Here is a 23,901-nt window from a genome sequence, read left to right on the forward strand (position 1 = left end):
ACAAATACTTGTGCACCACTCGTCTAATTGTGTGGACTTTATTTCTATGATATAGAATAGTGGCTCTCAGTTTTTGGACCAAACCCAATCTGATCAAACCACAGCTTTCAAGTTCCACCTACAAGCCCCCATTTTACTAAACCACACACAAACACAAACACACACACACACACACACACACACACACACACACACACACACACCTCTGGAGCTTAGTGCTTGATGGTGTGCAGTGGCTGTCTGCGTGTACTCTGCACGTTCTTCCTGTGCTCATGTGGATTATCTCTTGAGTAAGGGCCTTTCTGTGTGGAGTTTGCATGTTCTCTCTGTGCTCACATGGGTTTCATCCAACATCAGAAAGAACCCTAATAAAATGCAAAACGCGCTCCTGTCCTGTCCCTGATCACAACATGGATATCCACCTGGAATTAGTCCCTGCGCACCAAAGGAAAGGGCTGCCCACTGCTCCTGATTGCCCTTGGAAGAAGGACAGCAGGATGGGAAAAATGCAGAAGGAACATTTCTTCATCCGCCACTCCCTGCATGCATGCGTGCGTGTGTGTGTGTGTGTGTGTGTGTGTGTGTGTGTGTGTGTGTGTGTGTGTGTGTGTGTGTGTGTAGCTGTAAAACACATCTCCAATGGACCATCTCTCATCATGACAAAGGACTCATGCTTACAAATACAATCACACCTCTACTGCTATACTGACACTATACTATGACAACATGAGTATACAATACAATGCTAACACTTAAGAAGTAACTCACAAATCAGAATGTTCTCATATTTTAATGGCATCGATTAGGCTTTGCCAATTTCTCACAGTATACAACAAATTTCCAGGGATCTGGCATACTGGTGACACGTATAACACAGTCTGAGAACCACAATAATGTTAGGGGAAAAGGGCAAAATCAAACCAAGAGGAAGCCAATATTTCTGATTATTTTGAACCAAAAAGATGAAAGTGCATTGTAAGTAAAATCCATTCTGCTTGCAATTCCAAATGAGATTGGACTGTAGAAGCCAAAAAAAACGTTAATTTTGTTAGTGCTTCATATCAAGTTTGCATTGGTTCAGATATAAATTCTGGTATCTGAAGAGCATTATAAACAAGAGCATTATGGCTTCTGACTTGGCATACCAAAACATTTTTTTTTTACCGTTTAATTTATTTTTTCCTCTGACGACTCACTGAGCATACCCATTTAAGTAAAGGACATACTAATGATAATTTTAGATCTTAAGATTTATTTTTTTTAATTTACTGTCCGATACACAAATAGCATCATGGTGGTTGACGTTGCCGTCGCTGCTGTACTCCATTTCCCAGCAAGCCTGTAACCATGGCAGCGCTTTCCAAAAACACAGTCTTCTTCTGTGGTGCAGCGCCGCTACTTCTCAGTGTCACCGTTTCACATTGAGCGCTGAAGTTAGGGGGGAGGGGGCGGGGGGAAGCATGTTATACTGATGTTTAAATATGGGTCGAGATGGAAAAAGATAAAGAAAACCCCGCCGTCGAATCTGAGAACCGGGAGGAGAGAAGTGCCGCGCAGGGTTGCGCGACGCCGGCGCGAAATGGAGCCAAGAAAAGGTATCAAAATCCTCACCAAAGACTAAAAGCATCATTAGAAATGTCACTGAGTACGTGCCACCTTTTTGCTAAATGTGCAAACGCATCTCCTATTTCCATTTCTGATGCCCCCAGCGAAGAGCCGGGGGAGGATTCAGGCTACAGACGGGTCTTGGATGAGGCGAGGGAAAGCCAGAATCAAGTGGAGCGAGGTGAAAAGGTTTGTTTACCAAATAGTCACTTCATAGCTCTCCATCCATGGACAGTTAAGAGCCGATTATTCGAAACCAGTCAATTAACATGTCATGACGCCCCACGCCACTGAAATCAAACGCTGACTGTTGGGGCCTGTACGTCGACATTAAATTCCATCTTGGTAGTTTAACGCTTACTCCAGGTTTTACCCGATTAAGCTTTACTTCTTGACGACATTAACGCTCAGTTTTGTTTTAAACAACGAATACAGTGAGGTCTGGTGTTTGCAGTAAAACACTGTGGGGTTTATACTTATGTGCCAGCCAAGCAGTACTGTTGCTTTGATGACATGACCACTTTCAGGTGATGATGGCCCATGCCTGCTAATTTCACATATTTTCGACATCATGAAGACGAGCTCAGTAACAGTATCACACTACACAGAGTGGTAGTGCAGGAAGTAAAATATGAGGCCAAAGTTACATTTCAGTGGGCTTTACTCAAATCTTGGATAAAAGACAGGCAAAAGTCAGGGTCCAGCCAAGGTATGAAATCAAAGGAACAGGCCAGATCAAAACACATAGAGGCTATATAATTAAAAACTAGGCAACGATCAAACACTGACAAGCACAATTAACAACAGGTGACACAAATGACAGTAGCACCGACACCGAAAAGTGGCAGATTGGAATGTAACTAGTCGTTCACTGGTTTAAATTGATCCTTGGATCGGTATGCAACTCGTGCTCCACCGGCTCACACCGTTTCCTACCGGCAGGTGCCGCTTGAAAGTCGTAGACCACTGTCAGGCTGTCACACCATGTACCCCCTGAAGGAGGTTAGTTTTACGACAAGTACTGCCGTAAATGTATTTTTTTTTCTGTCTCTATTGGTAGCGCGACGCCTGGGTACCGTAGCGGTCTATTCCGTTGCCTACCAACACGGGGGTCGGTGGTTCGAATCCCCGTGTTACAGCCGGCTTTGTCGGGCGTCTCTACAGACACAAAAGGCCGTGTCAGCGGGTGGGAAGTCGGATGTGGGTATTTGTCCTGGTCGCTGCACTAGCGCCTCCTCTGCTCGGTCGGGGCGCCCCCCAGATCGGCAGAGGGGGCTGGAGCAGTGATTTTGTGTGATTTTTTACGTAATACATTTTTGTTATCACTAAGTTTAACAACAAATTTGTGTATCATCTAATCCAATATCTGAATTTCATCCCAATGTAATACCACTGAAAGGCAATAAATGGCAATATTGAATAATTGCCCAGCCCTATGTCCACCTTAAGTTTTTTTTTCCAAAAACAAAACTGAGCAATGGCAGTGAATATATTGTGGAGTTAGAAAACAACGAGACAGGAGACGTGAGAGTAGACGTAGTCGAGGTAGTTTACTAGCTCCAACTTTGCATGTCATACATTCGACAACGACACTGAACTGTGTACCGGAAGCGGAAGTGCATTATCTGACCCCTCGCCTCTTCCCTTAAAGGTACACCGTCCTCTTAGGTGAATGTCTCTAGTTATATAGATGTGGGTCACCACACAAGCCCCCCCAGAATTCACCTACACAAAACAATGCAAAACAGCAAAAGCGCAAGTCATGAACATAAAAATAGACTCTACAACAGAACAGTCAATGACATAGTGCAAAGTCACGGGGAAAACAGGTGACGAGTCGGGGGGCGGACCCTGCGGCCATAACGGCTGCGCTTCACAGGAGGGGAAACAGATGGGGCCGAAACCCGGGCCATAGGCGGGGCCGAAGCAGGAACAGAGGCAGGTGCCGGGGCCGACCTAGGAGGGCGTCCCCGCCGCGGGGGTAGGGCCAATTGCATTGGCTCCCCAATGTCCAAGTGAGCGGGCTTGAGACGGTCTATAGCGACCCGCTCCGGCCTGCCCCCCATGTCCACCACAAAGTTCTTATCCCCCCGCCTCCAGGACGCAGAAGGGCCCGTCGTATGGGGGCTGCAGCGGGGACCGATGGCTGTCGTGCCTAATTAAGACATACCTCGCCGATGGCAGATCCTTGGGGACGTAGGACCAGGGGAGGCAGTGTTGAGACATCGGAACGGGAGCGAAGGCACCGGCAGCGCTCCGGGACGCACTGAGGTGAGAGGCGGCCGACCAGGGAGCCGTAGCATCCGGAAGAAACTCCCCCGGAACCCGCAGGGGCTGGCCATACACCAGCTCAGCGGAGGAGGTCTGGAGGTCTTCCTTCGGGGCCGAACGCAGGCCGAGCATGACCCACGGGAGCCGGTCCATCCATTCGCAGCCAGTGAGGCTTGCCCGCAGAGCGGCTTTCATGTCCCGATGGAACCGCTCACAAAGTCCGTTGCTCTGCGGGTTGTACGCCGTAGTGCGGTGGATCTTCACCCCCAGGTGCTCAGCGACCGCCGCCCAGAGCTCCGAGGTAAACTGGGAGCCCCGGTCGCTCGTGATGTTACCCGGCGTGCCGAAACGGGCCACCCAGCAGCCGATGAACGCCCGCGCTACCTCTGCTGCCGTCGTGGAGGACAAGGGAATAGCCTCTGGCCACCTGGTGGCCCTGTCCACAATAGTGAGGAGGAACGTATAACCACGGGAGGGGGGCAGGGGACCCACCAGGTCAACATTGACGTGGTCAAACCGCCTCTCTGGAACCACAAACGGCGCCAAAGGGGCCTTGGTATGGCGGTGCACCTTGGCGTGTTGGCACGCCACACATGAGCCGGCCCAGGCTCTAACATCCTTACGGAGCCCAGGCCAAACGAACTTGACGCTCACCAGCTTGGTCGAGGCCTTCACTCCCAGGTGGGAAAGGCCGTGGACGGTGTCGAAAACTCGGCGCCGCCAGGAAGTAGGCACCAGGGAGCGCGGTTGACCGGTGGAGATGTCACAGAGGAGGGTGGTGTTGGCCGCGTCGAACGTCACGTCCTCCAGCCGTAGCGCCGTAGGGGTCGACCGGTAGTCTTGAACGGTCGCGTCCTTGGCTTGGTCCGCTGCCATAGCGGCGTAGTCGAGTCCCAAGTGAACGGCGTTAACAACCGCCCATGAAAGGCAGTCGGCGACAAAGTTATCCTTGCCCGACACGTGTTGTACGTCCGTGGTAAACTCGGAAACCGCCGCGAGATGGCGCTGCTGACGCCCAGACCACGGTTCTGAGGTTTTGGCCATACAGAACGTCAGCGGTTTGTGGTCCACGAAAGCGGTGAACTGTCGGCCCTCCAATAGGAACCTAAAGTGTCTGGTTGCGAGGAAGAGACCCAGTAGTTCCCTATCAAAGGTGCTGTATTTGCGCTCGCTCTCACGGAGTTGTTTACTGAAGAACGCCAACGCCTGCCCCCCCCCCCCCCCACTGCTCACACACGGCCCCCACGGCGTAGTCGGAGGCATCCGTTGTAAGGGCTATGGGGGCGGCAGGCGACGGGTGAGCTAGCAGCGCAGCATTGGCCAGCGCGGTCTTGGCGGCCACAAAAGCCTCGTCCATCCCCGAAGACCAGTCCAGCTCGTCCTTAGACTTCTTACCCCGCAGGGCCTCATACAGGGGATGCATGATGTGGGCGGCACGGGGCAGGAAACGGTTATAAAAGTTCACCATGCCCAGGAATTCCTGCAGCGACTGTACAGTGCGGGGGCGGGGGAACATGGTGACAGCCTCAACCCTGGCAGGGAGGGGAACGGCCCCCTGTGGAGTGATGTGGTGCCCGAGGAAGGTGATGGACGACTCCCCGAACTGACACTTAGCTGGGTTGATGATGAGGCCGTGTTCGCTGAGCCTGTCGAACAGCTGTCTGAGGTGCGTCATGTGTTCCTCCGCCGACGCGCTGGCCACGAGGATGTCGTCTAAGTACACAAACAAAAATGGCATGTCGCGGAGCACAGAATCCATAAGGCGCTGAAACGTCTGCGCCGCCCCTTTAAGGCCGAAAGGCATACGTAAAAACTCAAAGAGCCCAAAGGGTGTGATGACAGCCGTTTTTGGGACATCCAGTGGGTGGACCGGCACTTGGTGATACCCCCGCACTAAGTCGATTTTGGAATAGATGGCAGCGCCCGCCAGGTGGGTAGAGAAATCTTGTATGTGCGGTATGGGGTACCGGTCGGGGGTCGTGGCATTGTTTAGGCGACGGTAGTCCCCGCACGGGCGCCAACCCCCGTCGGCCTTAGTAACCATGTGAAGAGGGGAAGCCCACGGGCTGTCAGAACGGCGGACAATGCCGAGGCGCTCCATAGTCGAAAACTCCTCCCTGGCTATTGCGAGCTTGGCCGAGTCGAGGCGTCGGGCCCGGGCGTAAACTGGGGGGCCCACTGTGGTGATATGATGTTCCACGCCGTGCTTGGCCACCGCCGAGGAGAAGGTGGGTGTGGTGAGCTCGGGGAAATTGGCGAGCAGGCGTTGGTATGGATCCCCGGTGGAGAGTGTGTTAGCGAGGCACAGCGCTCCAGCGCCCCCAAGCGTGCAGGGGTATGACGCAAAAGAGACGGCATCAATCACGCGACAGTTTTTAACATCCACCAGCAGGTTGAAAGCACAGAGGAAATCCGCACCTAGGAGCGGGGTGGATACAGCAGCCATCACAAAGTCCCAGCCGAAACGTCGGCCGCCAAAACACACGTCCACATGTCTGATACCGTACGTCCGAATGGACGTGCCGTTGGCGGCGTCCATCTGGGGGCCGTGACTGTCGGTCATCGTGTCCACAGCTTGTGCTGGTAGTATGCTGCGTTAAGCGCCAGAGTCAACCAGCAGCCGCCGGCCCGACAAGGAGTCTCTGATGAACAACAGCTTGCAGTCACGGCCGGCGCCCATAGCCGTTAACGAGCGCCGGCCTTGGCGTTTCCCGGAACCCTGTAATTGCAGGGTTTGCGACACTGTTTTGCTTTTGCCCCAAACCTGGCATGGTAATAACAGAGCCCGTCGTAAGGTTGGCGGCGGGCTGTCACCGCAGCCGCGGTGTCCATATAGTCGTACACAGGTGGTGGTGGGGCGGTCTGGTGGGGTAGCAGGGCATGCACAAACTGTTGCCGGTTGGCCAGGAAAACCCTGTCTGCTTCAGCAGCCAGAGAACGGTAGTCCTTGGAGGCGGCGAGAGGAGAACTGGCCAGTGCTGTGCTACAGGTGCGGGGAGCTGCCTCAGAAAAATGTGTGTGAAAAGAAAGGCCGGATCAGCCGATCCCAGCACAGACAGCATTTTTTCCATTAACTCAGACGGTTTGCCGTCGCCGAGGCCATTCGGGGACAGTAAACGGTCTGCCTTCTCCAGCTCCGACAGTTCAAATAGCTTCAGGAGGAATGTCTTTATAGCATCGTACTTGCCAGCAGCTGGCGGAGCTTCCAACAGTGTCATTGCTCGCGCCGTTGTCGATGCGTCTAACGCCGCCACTACGTAGAAGTACTGCGTTGCATCCTGCGTTATCCCTCTCAGCTGGAACTGGGCTTCTACATGTTGAAACCACGGCCGTGGATTATGCTGCCAAAAGTCGGGTAGCTTCACAGTAGCGGTGTAAATGCTAGCGTTAGCAATAGCCATGTTGTTAGCACCGGCGTCGTCGTTGTCAGACATACTCGTATTAGTAGTTCGATCACGTCGGGGTCACCAATGTGGAGTTAGAAAACAACGAGACAGGAGACGTGAGAGTAGACGTAGTCGAAGTAATTTACTAGCTCCAACTTTGCATGTCATACATTCGACAACGACACTGAACTGTGTACCGGAAGCGGAAGTGCATTATCTGACCCCTCGCCTCTTCCCTTAAAGGTACACCGTCCTCTTAGGTGAATGTCTCTAGTTATATAAATGTGGGTCACCACAATATCATATATCTGTCTGCCTGTCCATCCATCCTCCTGTCTGTCTGTCTGTTTGTTTCGGGGAGGATTTTGTGTCTTGTAGCAAGGAAACATCTAATTACTTTCACTCAAAAGCAACCAATTAGTTTGGTTAGCAACTCTGAATGAAGTTAAGATGTAAGTAAAACTTAAGTGATGGAGATCAACTTGAATAGATATATGAGTACTTCTTTGAGCCCTGTTCCCTCCCTCCCAGAGAGTTACCAGCCTGCAGAGCAATGGGACGCAGTTTGTTACCAATGTTCAGGTTGCTGCCGATGCTAAAGAGTCCAAACACAGGACTGAATTGAGAGAGGCTCGGAGACTCAGGTAATCTTTCAGTTCTCTCCAGTATTCTTCTCCCCAAAAAACTTTTTGACATCAGGATTTTGTGTGTGTGTGTGTGTGTGTGTGTGTGTGTGTGTGTGTGTGTGTGTGTGTGTGTGTGTGTGTGTGTGTGAAAGAGAGAGAGAGAGAGAGAGAGATATTGGGAAACACTTAAGTCAGTGCAAGAATTAAATTGCAACAGATGATGAAATGAGTGCCACTGCCACATATGTCAGTCAATAAGTGTGGCGCTCACAATGTCTGTTCGGTGAATTTCCTTCACCCGCCCCAGAGTTGAAAAACTAGAGAGAGAGGCCAAGTCTGGCATGGAGAAGTTTGAGGAGATCATCAAAAATTGGTCCCAAGATAAACAGAAGGTGATTCCTCAGGAGTTGCATGAGGCTCTTGAACGTCAGAAGCAGCTGTGTGCTGTGCTCCTGCAGGACAAGAACAAATTCATCCATGAACTGCAAAAGGTAACACCGACAGACCCACCTCCAAAACACCTGTCCTATGCTAAAACATACTTCCAAGGGATGGAGAAACTTCCTTGATAAGGAGGTATACTGCAAGTCAAGACTGGTATAAAACTATCTATCTCTATGCCAGCTTCTATTCCCACTGCTGGTACTAATCTTAATGACAATCATTAACCTTAAAGTGCCTTACAAAGAAAACAGAAAGAAATGCAAATAAAAACACTACAGGCACTACAGACATTAGTCAGAATAAAGATAAGCTAAGATTAAAACATGTAAATGCCAGGGCGTCCGGGTAGCATAGTGGTCTATTCCATTGCCTACCAATATGGGGATCGCTGGTTCAAATCCCAGTGTTACCTCCAGCTTGGTCAAGCGTCCCTACAGATACTATTGGCCGTGTCTGCGGGTGGGAAGCCAATATGTGTCCTGGTCGCTGCAGTAGCGCCTCCTCTGGTCGGTCAGGGCGCCTGTTCGGGGAGGGAGGGGGAACTGGGGGAAATAGTGTGATCCTCCCACGCACTACGTCCCCCTGGCGAAACTGCTCACTGTCAGGTGAAAAGAAGCGGCCAGCAACTCCACATGTATCGGAGGAGGCATGTGTGTCTGCAGCTCTCCCCGGATCGCCAGAGGGGGTGGAGCAGCGACTGGGACGGCTCGGGAGAGTGGGGTAATTGGCCAAGTACAACTGGGGGGAAAAGGGGGGGAAATCCTAAAAAAAAAAAAAAAAAACATGTAAATGATGTGATAATAACAGGGAAAGAAAGTATACAAAGACCATCTATAAAAGTTTGTTTTGAAGAGGGGGTTTCAAAGATGACGGCCTTGGAAAACAAAAACTCGTTTAAACATGAAGTTTTAAGGTGACCAATATTTTTCAGTCAATATTTGACATTTTCTGTTTTGTTTTGGGTTTTTCTGTTAACAGGAGCTGAAATCCAGAGATGACTACTATGTTAAAGACTTGAACAGGCAGAGAGAAGAAGTGGACCTGATTATTGAGAGGATGGAAGACCAGATTAAAACCCAGTCCAAGACCAACAGGGAGGAGCTGAACCAGATTGAGGTAGGACCAGACTTTGGCCAAATCGAAAGTTTTACAACTGTTTGTAGAAGTTGTTTCAGTTTTCAAGACGAATTTGATGAGTAGGGTTTAGTGCATCAGGACAATTCAAGTTGTGTCACATAAGTCAGCCACAAAAAGTGACGTTTATTCAACCCATAATTTGAATAATAATAATAATAATAATGATAATTAAAGATCGGCATGGTGGAAAAAGGCGGCACAGTGGAAAAATGGTGGCACAGTGGTTAGCGCAGTTGCCTCACAGCAAGAAGGTCCTGGGTTTGAGCCCCGGGGTAGTCCAACCTTGGGGGTCATCCTCTGTGTGGAGTTTGCGTGTTCCCCCCATGTCTGCGTGGGTTTCCTTCGGGTGCTCCAGTTTCCTCCCACAGTCCAAAGACATGTAGGTCAGGTGAATCAGCCATGCTAAAATTGTCCCTAGGTGTGAATATGTGTGTGTGTGTGTGGGGGGGGGGGCTGTCCAGGGCGTCTCCCCGCCTGCCGCCCAATGACTGCTAGGATAGGCTCCAGCATCCCTGCGACCTTGAGAGCAGGATAAGCGGTTTGGATAATGGATGGATGGATGGATGGAATAATAATTCGACCCATTTCAGCATTGTTTCATCTGTATGAAACATACTGTGTTGCTCCACTGTTTGCAAAATAATGATGTGCAGTGATTTAAGCAGTGATTCAGTATTTAGCATCTGCAGTGCTTCCTCCGACATTGAGCTCTGCAGCAGCTTTTCTGCAACATCACATATTGCAAAGTGAGCTAACCATGGCCAAAGTGAAATGGTAAAAAGGTGGTATTACTGAACCTGCAATACATATTTAAGCCATACGGACTGATCAGTTACCTCTTGTGGTAATTAGTAGATGGTATTAGAAATTTTGAAGGTTTGTTGGACATTGCAAAATCAGCTAAGGGAGATGGCATTTGCAGAACTTTTGCAAACAGTGAGTTTATCCCAATCACAGTGAGTTTGAGAGACTACTTTTCTCTATACCCTTGTATAGATTGTGTATTGACATTGCGCTGTGTAATGGTGCGGCATTGCTAGTCCCACTAATGATTGCTTACTGGCTGAATGTGTTATTCACAGAATGCATATGAACAGGAACATAAGGTCTTACTGACTGGCAACAGGGAGAAATGGGAGCAGCTCATGAAGGAACGTCGTGACAAAGAGGTAAAGATAAAAGAACTAAACAAGCAAGATTCCTCCCGTGGACCCCAGGCATATAGTCACACAAACATAGACAGTACACTGACTTTATTCTCCCCTGCCTTGTAATCAATTTTTACATATCAATATCATCCTCTCCCTTATCACCAGATGGAGAAGCTGACTGAAAGGATGAAAAAGGTGGAGGAGTATGAGGCACAGCTCCAGCAGCTCAGGGTGGAGAATGCTGAGGAGTACAATGAGATCAAGAACAAACTGGACACTGATGTTCATGTCAGTGCAAATATCAAGGGTTGTGTGTGTGTGTGTGTGTGTGTGTGTGTGTGTGTGTGTGTGTGTGTGTGTGTGTGTGTGTGTGCGCGCGCGCGCGCGCGCGCGTGCATGCAGCCGAGTAGTTAAGGTACAGGGTTGGTTCATGAATGAGGTTATGTTATTATAACATTGTGCCAGAGGACATAACGCAAACAAACAGTTCATCAACAGTCACAATATTAATAATCACCTCTGAAACCTCAGGGTAACCAATGACATGCTATGTAACTGTTAGATAAAATTGTAGCTAACACACTTGGTATAATTTGAAAGTGTCGGAAAAACTTTGACAAATAAAGAAATAAGGTGTGTTTCAGTAATCGAGGCAAGAGGAAGTAAACGCACCACAGACTTCCTCCAGAGCTCTAAACACCAAAAAGGCAGCTTTGTTTCTTGAAACAGCTCTAAACTGAATGAAACATGACTGCACAACTCTGTTGTCCAGAAAAATCAAAGATAAGATCAGCATCAGCAGAAGAACCCAATTACTAGTCTGTTACACTTAGGTTTTAATTACAAAAAAAAAACAAAAAACAAGCACTATGATAACTGTCTGATAAGAGGTCAGAAAAAAAGCCGCTTCAGCATCTCGTACCATCCTCCCCTCTAGCTCATGGAGCAGCAGCTGGAGCAGATGAAATTCACCCACCTGCTGAACCAGGAGAAACTGGAGTACAACCTGCAGGTGCTGAAGAAGAGAGATGAGGAGAGCACCATCACCAAGTCCCTGCAGAAGAGGAAGATTACCAGGTAACACTCACTCACTCACTCGCACGCACACACACACACACACACTATTCAAGCCACTTATCCTTTGTGGTGGTCTGTCCCAGACTGCAGGATATACTGAACAACCTAAAGATTAAGTGTGCCAATCAGGAGAGGCAGTCCAGTGAGGAGATTGAGATTTTAACTGAGGACAACAAACGCATCATGCGCCAGTACAAAGACATACAGAAGAAAATGAGGTAAGTTGTCATTTTCTGCTTTTGCTTGTATTTGTTTTACAGTCTGTTTTGTCCATCTTTTCCCCTCCCTCCGCACCCTAATTCATTTTCTGCACTTTTCTGCCAGGCACTTTGCAGCTGTTGATGCTAAAAGGTTTGAGGAGGTGTGGCTGATGAATGAGGCAGAGGTGAAAGAGCTGGTAGAGAGAGCTGTGGACATAGACCAGGTCATCCACCAGCAGCTGCTTGGCTTAGCCTGGGAGCGGCCTCATATGACCTTCATGGAGCTCTCAAACCCAGTGCATCCCCAGAAACAGGCCCTGAGGACGACCCGCCAGGCCACTGCCCAGCTCAATCACCACAGCCAAGCCTCCAAACCTAGCCTGGGGATGAAAGATGCCTCCATTGGGCCCGAGTTTGACACTGACACTCGGGCTAAAAGCATCACTATGGATACATACAGAGACATGTCAGAGCCCATGCAGAGCCGGAGCAGCAAAGAGGAGGGTATGGAGGAAAGTACACCAAAGGGGAAGAGGGCGGTATCGTCAAAGACAGTGAGGAAACTGCTGAATCTGTTGTGTGATGAGGCGGTGAGTGTCATGTTTAAGATTTATCTTTGCGGAAAAGGAACAGCAATTCTTAACCTAATCTTACACAAAAATGTCGCTGAAACTAAAAGAATTAGGAGATACAGCCTTTTGATATTAGCTTTGTCCACTTTTACTTGTTCTTAAAGTAAAGATCATTTGTCCGACTTAACACAGGTTTGTAATGCTGACAGGTATGGAGGGTACGCAGGGGACCAACTGCAAAACCAGCAAGTATCCAAATGGCCCATAATGTGCAGGATATGCAACGTGCTACATCCATCTGGTTCTGGTTAGGATTTAGGTCGCATTTTAGATGAGTTGTAGATCATTTGTGTTGATTCATAAACAGGGATGTGGTTTTGTGTGTGTGTGCGTGCGTGCATGCGTGTGCGTGCGCATGCGCGCATACAGAGTCTTAGGTACTTGATATTGTACATACTTGAATTGTCACTCAAAATGTTAATGCGTCATCATCTTGGGTCTGAATATAGAGCACAACTCAACTGTCACAAAACAAAAAGCAACGTGCGACAAGGCTGGACTCCTCACTGTTCTTGGCTTCTCTCCCATCCTCCATCTCAGGGCTTCCTGATAGAAGGTAAACTTCTGAAGCTGCTGTCTCCGCTGCAGAAAGATGAACAATCGCTCATGAAACTTGATGCCATCTTCTCTGTGAGTTCCTTTGGTATTATAGTTCATTCATGACAGCTCTCACAGAGCTAAATACAAGAGACTGCTCCGCTGCAGGCCTGCTTGGAGAAGAAGTCTTGGGTTGGGTTTAATACATCAGAACATCTCAGACATTATAGTGTTTGTCGAGTTAAATAGTAAAGTGTGCGAAATTCACTGACATTTTTTCTTCACTCTTTAATCCTCTATTCTGTTGTTGTTTTTGTCTATACTTTTGTGTTGTGCTATGTGGAAACTCCTGTTGACCTTATTGTTTGGGCCTTTTGGATCTTTTTAGTAGTGAAACTTTGTTGTATCCTCTTCATAGGCCATGGGTGTTGAAAGTGAAGATGATGTAGACAAGCTGGCTGAGTTCTTCTTTACATTCGGACTGCAGCAGAGAAAGCAGGCTGAGGTAAAGAGGAAAAGAGATGAACCGTTGAGAGGACGGATTAGTCAACTGAATTAATAATCAGACATTTTCGTGAGTCTGTGAAACTCATGAGACTTGACTTTCCATTGCTACCACCAGTGTTTCCTCTTCCAGCAGGATTCTTGGGCAGATGCAGGTGAATACGCTGCCAAGACAGAGGGTGGAGAAACCAGCACTGCCACCAGCCTGACCTCTGACCTTATCCATCCTAACCATGTCCTGGCCGCTCTGAAAGCTTTCACTGCCCAGCACTGTAGATCCAGGTTAGACCAGGGATCCCCTATGTTTCAATATGAAATATCTTCTGAGCTACCAACACACCAAACACTGTTCTGCAATGTCTCTCATTCACTTCACAAAAAACGGTTTGATTTTTAGTAGCTTTGTGTGACATGGACCGCAACTTAAATACAAAAACCACTGAGATCATGTTTTTTGTTGCTCTACCAGGGAGTGTTCGGCCCCCACTCAGTCCAGTTTGTCTGCCCTTGGAGGCAGGGATAATGCTCAGGATGCAGCCTATTGGGAGAGTATGGCCAACGCTATCCCCGAAGCCAAACTCAAGACCTGGGACGCACTGGAGAAAGCACTCGAGAAGTACTAGTGAGTAACGGGCCTCCTTACTCACATGCACACATCTATATATCGACATGTGCACGCAGACACACTTACACACTCATATATATATATATATACACTACCGTTCAAAAGTTTGGGATCACCCAAACAATTTTGTGTTTTCCATGAAAAGTCACACTTATTCACCACCATATGTTGTGAAATGAATAGAAAATAGAGTCAAGACATTGACAAGGTTAGAAATAATGATTTGTATTTGAAATAAGATTTTTTTTACATCAAACTTTGCTTTCGTCAAAGAATCCTCCATTTGCAGCAATTACAGCATTGCAGACCTTTGGCATTCTAGCTGTTAATTTGTTGAGGTAATCTGGAGAAATTGCACCCCACGCTTCCAGAAGCAGCTCCCACAAGTTGGATTGGTTGGATGGGCACTTCTTTGAGCAGATTGAGTTTCTGGAGCATCACATTTGTGGGGTCAATTAAACGCTCAAAATGGCCAGAAAAAGAGAACTTTCATCTGAAACTCGACAGTCTATTCTTGTTCTTAGAAATGAAGGCTATTCCATGCGAGAAATTGCTAAGAAATTGAAGATTTCCTACACCGGTGTGTACTACTCCCTTCAGAGGACAGCACAAACAGGCTCTAACCAGAGTAGAAAAAGAAGTGGGAGGCCGCGTTGCACAACTGAGCAAGAAGATAAGTACATTAGAGTCTCTAGTTTGAGAAACAGACGCCTCACAGGTCCCCAACTGGCATCTTCATTAAATAGTACCTGTTAGAGCCTGTTTGTGCTGTCCTCTGAAGGGAGTAGTACACACCGGTGTAGGAAATCTTCAATTTCTTAGCAATTTCTCGCATGGAATAGCCTTCATTTCTAAGAACAAGAATAGACTGTCGAGTTTCAGATGAAAGTTCTCTTTTTCTGGCCATTTTGAGCGTTTAATTGACCCCACAAATGTGATGCTCCAGAAACTCAATCTGCTCAAAGAAGTGCCCATCCAACCAATCCAACTTGTGGGAGCTGCTTCTGGAAGCGTGGGGTGCAATTTCTCCAGATTACCTCAACAAATTAACAGCTAGAATGCCAAAGGTCTGCAATGCTGTAATTGCTGCAAATGGAGGATTCTTTGACGAAAGCAAAGTTTGATGTAAAAAAAATCTTATTTCAAATACAAATCATTATTTCTAACCTTGTCAATGTCTTGACTCTATTTTCTATTCATTTCACAACATATGGTGGTGAATAAGTGTGACTTTTCATGGAAAACACAAAATTGTTTGGGTGATCCCAAACTTTTGAACGGTAGTGTATATATATATATATATATATATATATATATACACACACACACACACACACACACACACACAATAAACATCCTCCTGTCCACAAATTAACTGACTTGGTTTTTGCAGTGCTGTCTTGACAGAGAGAGCTGAACTCATCACCAAGAATGACGGTCTAAAACGACAAAATGACGAGCTACGGCTACTACTGCAACAATCTCTCAACTCCAAAGGTGTGTTTGTGTTAGTGTTGGTGTGCAGACACTATGTTCTATCTACTCATCCACTCTTTTCCTCTTAGACATTAGTTGTATATTTTATCATCTTCGCCAGTTACTTTTGTGAATTATTTTAAGAATATTTTTTGAATTTTCCCCTTAAATTGTCAACAAGTATTTAGCCTCTGGATAAAACCAATGCTTTAATCATAGTAGAAAATTGAATAAGCGAATATTCTTTGTGCCGCAGGTTTTATAAAACTGATGTAAAACCCAAACCAAAACATACCCAGCACTGATACAAAACTTAACCAGACTAGAAGTAATGTTTTCTTATGCATTCTTGTTAACTTTCCTCCCCTATCAGCCCCCGTCCCGTGACTGGCTGGTTGACTGTCTGATGCCACACAGGCCCATGCGATGAGGTTGGCTACTGAAGGACACAAAAAAAAAAAAAAAGTGAAAAGGGCTTTGGTTATATGACAAAAATAAAGTCTCTTTGAAATAATATTGTGGGTGCTGTGTTTTTTGGGTTTTTTTTTACACTGCTACCAGAGAAGACCAGAGTAAAATCCCTAACAGAAACTGTTGATCCAAGTCATTCATAGGTTCCAGACAGACAGACAGACATAGATTCTACAGATATAGAATTAATTGTATTTTATTATTCAAAAGTAATAATTGAAGCATAAAATGAACAACTTCATTTTAATTTAGATAACACCGTCCACAAGGGAAGGTTTCTTGACTTTGTTTATAACCATATGGAGGCAATGTTGCAAGTTTTTGAGCTACTCGCCACCAAACAAAGCAATACACTCTAGAGTCTAGATCACCAGCACATCTGTCTTTCTTCTTTCAGCTTTTTCCCTGTTTTTCAGGGGTCGCCACAGCAGATTTTACAGTTTCCATCAGGACCCTGTGAGGGCACAACACCAATGCTGACCGTTGTTCGATCCGGTATGGTCTTGTCAATCTGCATATTGATTTGGCAAAATTTTATGTCGGATGCCCTTCCTGACACAATCACTAACCCTATGGATGGGGGCACAGGTAAAGCGCTGGATGCCATCCCAGTATTCATGGACTTGCGCCCATGCCTGTCGCCATACATCTAAATGTGTTTATTGAGTGGGGAAAATAAATGAAATATTTGGCTTCATTACAATGAAATACTTAAGTCCTGAGTGGAATCTCAACATTTCTGTACAGATGTGATACGTTAATTTCCGGAAATAAATTTCCAAACATTTGCACCCCTGCTGGTTGAACTCTGCCATAGAACTGCAGGCCCAAATACTTTTGAGCCCTTTATCCACTTTCCTGATCAACAGGTAGACATGGAGACTGAGCCAGATGATAGCGATCAAGAGAAGGTAACAAAATCATATGCAGAAAATTATGAACAGTATCCATCAGACAGAGCTAATTTACCAGTGGATTTAACAGATCCCATGGTGAAGTGGACCATTCTTGACTTGGGTTCGTGCAAACCTGAGGGACCCTTTCCCAGGGATAAAAATGGCAGGTGGTTCTCAAATGGCTATTATTGCAAACGATCTAAATCTGGTTGTAAGGTCCCTTGTAAATGCCTATGCTATTCTCTGAAGATGGATTGTGTATTGTGAGCAGTGTTGGCTTAGGAGGTGTCCATCCCACCAGCTCTCCTGGACTGTAGGGATAAATGACTGGCTAGGGCTATCTGGCAAAATCAAGAAACACAAGTCAACCCCTGCCCATCAAGTGGCATGTGTGGTATTTGACACATAGAAAAATGACTGTACAGTGGATAGTGTACTAGACAGCAAATACAAACATCAAGTTGGTTTTTGGACCAAATTGTTAACTAGAATCATATTTGTCACTCTGACATTAGCTTCATGTAACATAGCTTTTAGGGGGTGTCATGAGAAAGTGGGTGAGCTCAAAAATGGGAACTGCTTGTCAGTAATAGAATTGCTGGCTCGATAAGATCCCATTTTATGGGAGTTACTAGATAAAAGATGCAACGTGAATTATTTAAGCCCTTCAATTCAAAATGAATTAGTTGCGTTGTTATCACAGAAAGTAATGTGTCCCAAGACAGACTCTCCAGATTGGCGATTCTCAGCAATGAAGGCCAGCGTGATCACCAGATGGATTTAACAAACATTGTAAAGGAATTCGCACAGAAGAACGCAAGGAGGAAATGACATCTTGGTTATTGTTAAAGGTAAGAAAGAATACATTTGAGTGTATTATGGATATTTATTAATCTTGGAATCAAATTAACACAGGGTAAGCTGTTGGCCTAGCCTGAGGCCTATTTGTGTGTCTGTTTTCTGTGCTCGTTTATGAATGGACGGTCCATTAAAGTGTGTGTTCATCAATAACGTGCAGTGAGGTCAGTGGCTGAGTAGGCAGGCACTGCTGGCAGGTTGTTCAGGTCACAGTAGTTGGCACCTACCCATACATTGTCCCCCTCACTGGAAAACAGCAAACAAGGGAAGCCGTGCAGCCTGCTGATGGCAGTATTGGAGCCGCATAGCCAGACTTTCCTTATGTACCACTCCATCTGGAATGATCGGATGATTTTCTGTCCTTTACGCTGGTGGAGGTCAGTGAGAGCTGATGTAGGCCTGACTTGCTTGATGACAAGTAATTTTTGCTGGTTATCCAGTTTATTAAAACTCTGAAGACGTACGATGGTTGACATTACTGATTTCACTCTGAAGTGTAGCTAAGCTGCTCAAATTCAAATGAGCTAGCTTGCTTTATTGATAGCACAAATATCTATGACACTGTAGCAATTTAGCACCTTGATGGCTCTGATTGGCTCACACTCCCGCCATAAGCAGTGCCTTTCCTCATCCGTTGATTTCACCTTAAGCTATGCAATACGCATGCACAAACCCCGAAATTCACAATGTTAAAGGCAATCCTGAAAAAAAGCAGAGCTTACTCTCCCCATTGAAAAAGTAGGCCAGCTTGTACACTATATGGCATTTCGCTCTTAGAAGTTTCAGGACTTCAAAAGGACAAGGACATAAAAATATCATTAAAAATATATTATAACACAGCATACTTGTAACTAGAGTGAGATTTTGATATGTTGTTATGAATTTGTTGTATGGTTATTTTAATTAAATTATCACATGCATGTCATTGTGTTCATTCTGTGCTGGCTACCAAAATATCTGCCTCGGCCTGGGCTGAGCGGCTAAAGTTTGTTTTTGCCCATTGCCATGGTATCGATTGTTTTTGGCTTGCTATTACAGAGCTGTATGTTGGTTAGCATTACATGGTTTGTGTGATGGTTTTATTCTAAGTTGAGTAATCAGAAGATGACATTAACTACTAACTTAGCTATCTTACCGAGCTTGCACTATACATTGCATATTGATCATTTTACTGTTAAGTCATGTAATTGTTGCATGCATGTGTGTGTGTGTGTGTGTGTGCATGTGCACTTGTAATATTTATTTTTTAGTTAGTGTTACGGGCGTCACTATAATCGCACCTGCACTGCAAAAGGGCCCAGTACGTCGCAGGGTTCAGGCTTTAGGGGGGACAGGGACATTGGGATTGGGCCATTGTGTTGTTTTTGGGGGGGAAACAGCTATTTGCAAGATATACCTTGATGAGATGACATATCTCTAATTGTGGCTGTGTATCACAAGTGTCTGTATCTGCAGCCTACAGCTAGCACAAACACGCCCCAGCAGTGCAACACACACCCATATCAATACAAGAAATGCCCACGCCAGATCCACAAACGCCCCCCGCCGCGCGGACGCACGCGCGCGCGGACGCACGCACGCGCGCACACACACACACACACACACACACACACACACACACACACACACACACACACACACAGAGGTTAATGTCTTTATGCATGCTCAATAATCCAGGTAAGGAAATCACAGAAAGTTGAATCAGTTCATCTGGACACGTTTACTGAGGGAAACGTTTCATCACTCATCTAAGTGACCTCTTCAGTCTAAAGTGACTGCAGGTATCCCCACCCTTACAATCTGTATAGTGGCGTAACGACCGAAAACAACATCAGCTTCATACGCAAACTGGCGTGACCATTAACTAGTTACAATGGCCATGTGTCAAAGAAGGTTGAATCAATTCATCTGGATACAACTGTAAACTACTAATTAGACACGTTAGCCCCTAGCTAATAAGTCTGACCTTTTAGCCGAGCGGTTAGTGACGTCGCCTTGTGGTGCAGTACACCCCGTATCTAATCCCGCACCGGGCAAGAAAATAACCGGTTACACAACGTTTACTGACAGATACGTTTCATCACTCAACTAAGTGAAAAGTCTGCGTGTGAGTGATGAAACGTATCTTTTTTTCTTTAGTGGATTTTCCCCCCTTTCTCCCCGGTTGTGGCCAATTACCCTATTTTTCGAGCAGACCCTGTCGCTGCTCCACCCCCTCTGCCGATCATGAGAGGGCCGAAGACTACCACATGCCTCCTCCGATGCATGTGGAGTCACCAGCCGCTTCTTTTCACCTGACAGGGAGGAGTTTCGCCAGGGTGATGTAGCGCGTGGGAGGATCACGCTATTCCCCTCAGTTCCCCCAGATTCAGACAATCTATCACATTTTTCTTGTAACCACCGCCCGGATCTCGTTTCAGAGGCTCGTAAGTATTTATGTCAATAGGTAACGTCAAAAATGTCTCATGACAATCTGTCTGGTTTAATACAACAGTACCTTATGTCCATCGGAAGGATGATGGCGTTTTTGTCCTTACTGAGAGTCGTGAGCGCTTTCCTCTCGCCTCTGCTGATGTTGGACGGTGGTGGCGTCGCATTGCTGAGGCGGGCTGAAACTTTCGTGCGCAGCTGCTCCGCTTCCCGGTCCGTGATGTTGCTTTTACAGATAACCGCAAGCAAAATTCAAAATTCAAAACAGCAGAATTCAGCCCCTTGGTGAGGGTGTCTTTCTACGCCTGGGTAAATTGTCTGTCGGACAAATTCTTTGCCCACAAAAAAAGAAAGAAAGAAAAAAATAAGGAAAAAAGGCGTTCGGGTAGCGTAGCGGCCTGCTCCATTCCCTACCAACACGGGATCGCCAGATCGAATCCCAGTGTTACCTCCGGCTTGGTTGGGCGTCCGTACAGACACAACTGGCCGTGTCTACCGGTGGGAGGTCAGATGTGGGCATTTGTCCTGGTCGCTGCACTAGCGCCTCCTCTGGTCGGTCGGGGCGCCCCCGGTTCGGGAGCGGGAGCGGGAGGTAGAGATTGTTCACATCGTCGGCGTCTGTCTCTCGGCCGTTGAGGGCGCCGTCTGTCTCTGGCGTGCAGCAAGTAGATCGAACTTCTTTTGGTGCCTGGTTTTTGACTTTCCGTGCTGTGCTAGACGAGCCTTCTCCGTGAACTCAATCACACGTTGGAATGGGGTCTCATCTCGACGATACTTGAGTCTCTGTTGGATCTGCTCCTCTTTGGCTTTCAAAGCGTCGATGTTAAAATTAATTTGTCGCACCCGTTCATTCAACAGCGGCCTCTGTGCCCTCTGGAGGCTCTCGGTGGCCCTTGGCCGAAGATTTCATTTGCAGGCTCTTAGGTGTAATTCCGCTCTGTCTGCATCTGAGGTTGAATTCCAGGTGGTTCCTGTAGTCTGCCATCTTTATGCAGGTCTGTGTTATAGCTCATCTTATGTGCCGATCACTCGCACTCTGTGACGTCCGGTCGGGTCTGGCTGGGTAGGCAGTGGGCATTCACAAATCCCAATTACATCCTTTTGTGCTCTCTATTGTTTTATAACAATCTGAACCACATTCCGAATGAAAACCTAAACAAAAATATTGTCAAAGTACATATGAAGTACTTTTTTCTTGTTTTTGGTAGCTGTGAAATGACTAACACCGTTAGTCATGGTAATGGTTCACTGCGGTCATTACAAACAGCAGTTATGAGATACTATTTGTAAATATTGTTGAAACATTACCTGAAAAGAAGAACACAACACAAAGAAACAACATTTGTGGTAAAAAAAAGTGATTTAATTTGTGTAAAATATACAAATACATATATTTAAATTATGTACCATTTCATTAATTCTTCTCCAGTATTATGATGTATAATAAAATGACTCATACATTCCACGTCCCTGCAGTCAGTTGAGACTGAAGAGGTCACAAATAAAACTGGCTTGACTTGACTTGATTTAGATGAGAGATGGAATGTTTCTCTCTCAATAAACGTTGTGTCCAGATGAACTGATTCAACTTTCTGTGAACACTGAGGTTAAGTTTAGGGGAAGGGATAGGGGTAAGCGTGTCTTGTACTAGTACTGCAGACTGCAGCTGGACCCTTCTTGTGTATTTCATGTTCATGTGCTGTAAATCGTTTTGTCAGGTTTCGCGACAGCAGTCTCTAATCATCTCGCTGATGGTCACACTTGCCCATGTTGGTCATATTGAGCCATCAAAATTAAGTTAAGACTGATAGATAATAATTGAGAAAGTCCTTTTAACAGCTGTAAGACAATAGCTTACCCAAAATATCCAAATCATGAATGCATTCATATTTCAGTGGTTATTATTGTTACAGTGCAGAGTTTCATATCCTCATTTTAACAGGACATTTTTAATTTTGAAAGCGTCTCTGGGATCCGAAACATTTAGCTGATGTTTTCTGTGATAACTCATCTTTGTAATGTAAATAAATTTGTTTGTAAACTGTGGTAATTAAGATCAGTAAATAAAAAATCAGTCTTCAGGGCTGTAACTTTAAGTCCAGCTGAGTGGTTTTGGTGGCTTCTGCTTCTCCAGGTGAAGTCAGTAGAGAGGAGCCTGAAATACACCTGTCTGTCCCAACCACACAGCGTCCCGCGTCCTTCCCTACAAATTCCAGCTTTCAGACTGCCTGGCCCTGGATGGAGGGAGCACTGCCCTTCACTATCAATAGCGCCGTTTACCTAAATCCTGGTCTTTGCCAGATAATCTCTTTAGCTGTGTCATGAATCCACCCATCATTCTCTCAAAGCATTCCAAGCACTATCTCATTTGAAGATTGACAGCTAACAGAGGAAGTGGAAAATGTAATTTCTAAGAGTAATTTCATACAGACTTGAGGCGCTACTGATTACCTTGCGCTATACCTGGAAATATGTTTGCTGTAATTATTTGTAAAACAAGTCAGATCCTGTGTCCAAGTTAAATCGCTCAATTTTTTTCCCCCACCAGTATTTTGCAGACTACTATACAAGCATTTCAACTTGTTCGATCATTTATCTTATTTGAAATTGATTTAAAAAGTATGCAAGGTGCTAGGATAAGGAAGGTTATCCCCTTATCGGCTAAGTGTTGAACTCTGCAATTTGCCCTGGCCTCGAGTCGGCACCTCCAACAAGATTAATGCAGTTGATCATTTTAAGCTTTACTCCAGAGTCCTGTGCTTATATATAGGCAAGAGTTCGCTGATGCTGTTGGTGGACTGTGTCTTCATATTATCCTCTACCGACTTAGAAAGAAGAATAGGTGCTGGATGCACTGGTGTTGCATTGTAAATATATTGTATAGACAGGCACACACAAGCTGAGGAAATATCACTTATGGAGGGGAGCACAGACACAATTTTTAAAAGACATGTTTTTATTCATTCAAATTCAAGTCAAGCAAATCCCTGAATTACATATAACATTTCTATAGTAGCACATTTCCTTGTACATATTTACAACTGTATGCTTCATATGTATGTTTATATTACATATAACATTACTGTAAAAACTTGACTCTGGCTGAGATCTGCAACTTTTAAAACTTTTATCAAATAATTACCCTGAGACGAAAAAAAACTGGAAAATGTTCCTTTTTTTAACTAATTTAATACTCTAACTCCAACACAACAACAGTGGAAGCCTGGTGGAGAGTTGGCTAATCTGAGTTATTTACAATCGCTTATTTCATAGTAGTAAGAAAAGAGCTCAGAAGTGTAAAGTTTGAAGGGTGTGGAAGGAGCACACCTCAGATTCCTGGTGCAGGAATAGGTTGTTGGCTTGGCCCAGTTCCTCTTAATAAACTGCCTCCTGATATGGCATTTGGCTGCCATTCCTCAACTCACCTCTCACCCAACTCCCCGGGGCTGGAGCCTCCAGAATCAACCCTGAGTTGAACCCTTTTAGCACCAAATGGAGCTTTAGCGAAGGTTCGGTCAGGAAGACTCTTTCGCATGCATAGGCCTGTAGTTATATTCCTTATTTTATCCTGTTAT

The 23,901-nt window shown here is 46.0% G+C and overlaps 1 protein-coding gene across 1 annotated transcript; it reads left to right on the forward strand.

The window, feature by feature from the left end:
* Positions 1 to 1,491: 1,491 nt before the first annotated feature.
* Positions 1,492 to 16,151, forward strand: LOC130124384 (dynein regulatory complex protein 1-like). The gene is made up of 17 exons (XM_056293840.1): positions 1,492 to 1,595; positions 1,710 to 1,794; positions 7,794 to 7,906; positions 8,196 to 8,379; positions 9,311 to 9,448; positions 10,552 to 10,638; positions 10,786 to 10,908; positions 11,558 to 11,697; positions 11,781 to 11,915; positions 12,022 to 12,232; positions 12,380 to 12,487; positions 13,070 to 13,159; positions 13,485 to 13,571; positions 13,704 to 13,852; positions 14,040 to 14,192; positions 15,589 to 15,692; positions 16,045 to 16,151. The coding sequence occupies exons 1-17, from the start codon at positions 1,492 to 1,494 to the stop codon at positions 16,056 to 16,058; spliced, it is 2,025 nt and encodes a 674-aa protein (XP_056149815.1). The 3' UTR covers positions 16,059 to 16,151.
* Positions 16,152 to 23,901: the final 7,750 nt, after the last annotated feature.

Source organism: Lampris incognitus, chromosome 14, assembly GCF_029633865.1.
Source record: "Lampris incognitus isolate fLamInc1 chromosome 14, fLamInc1.hap2, whole genome shotgun sequence".
NCBI classification, from domain to species: Eukaryota; Metazoa; Chordata; class Actinopteri; order Lampriformes; family Lampridae; genus Lampris; species Lampris incognitus.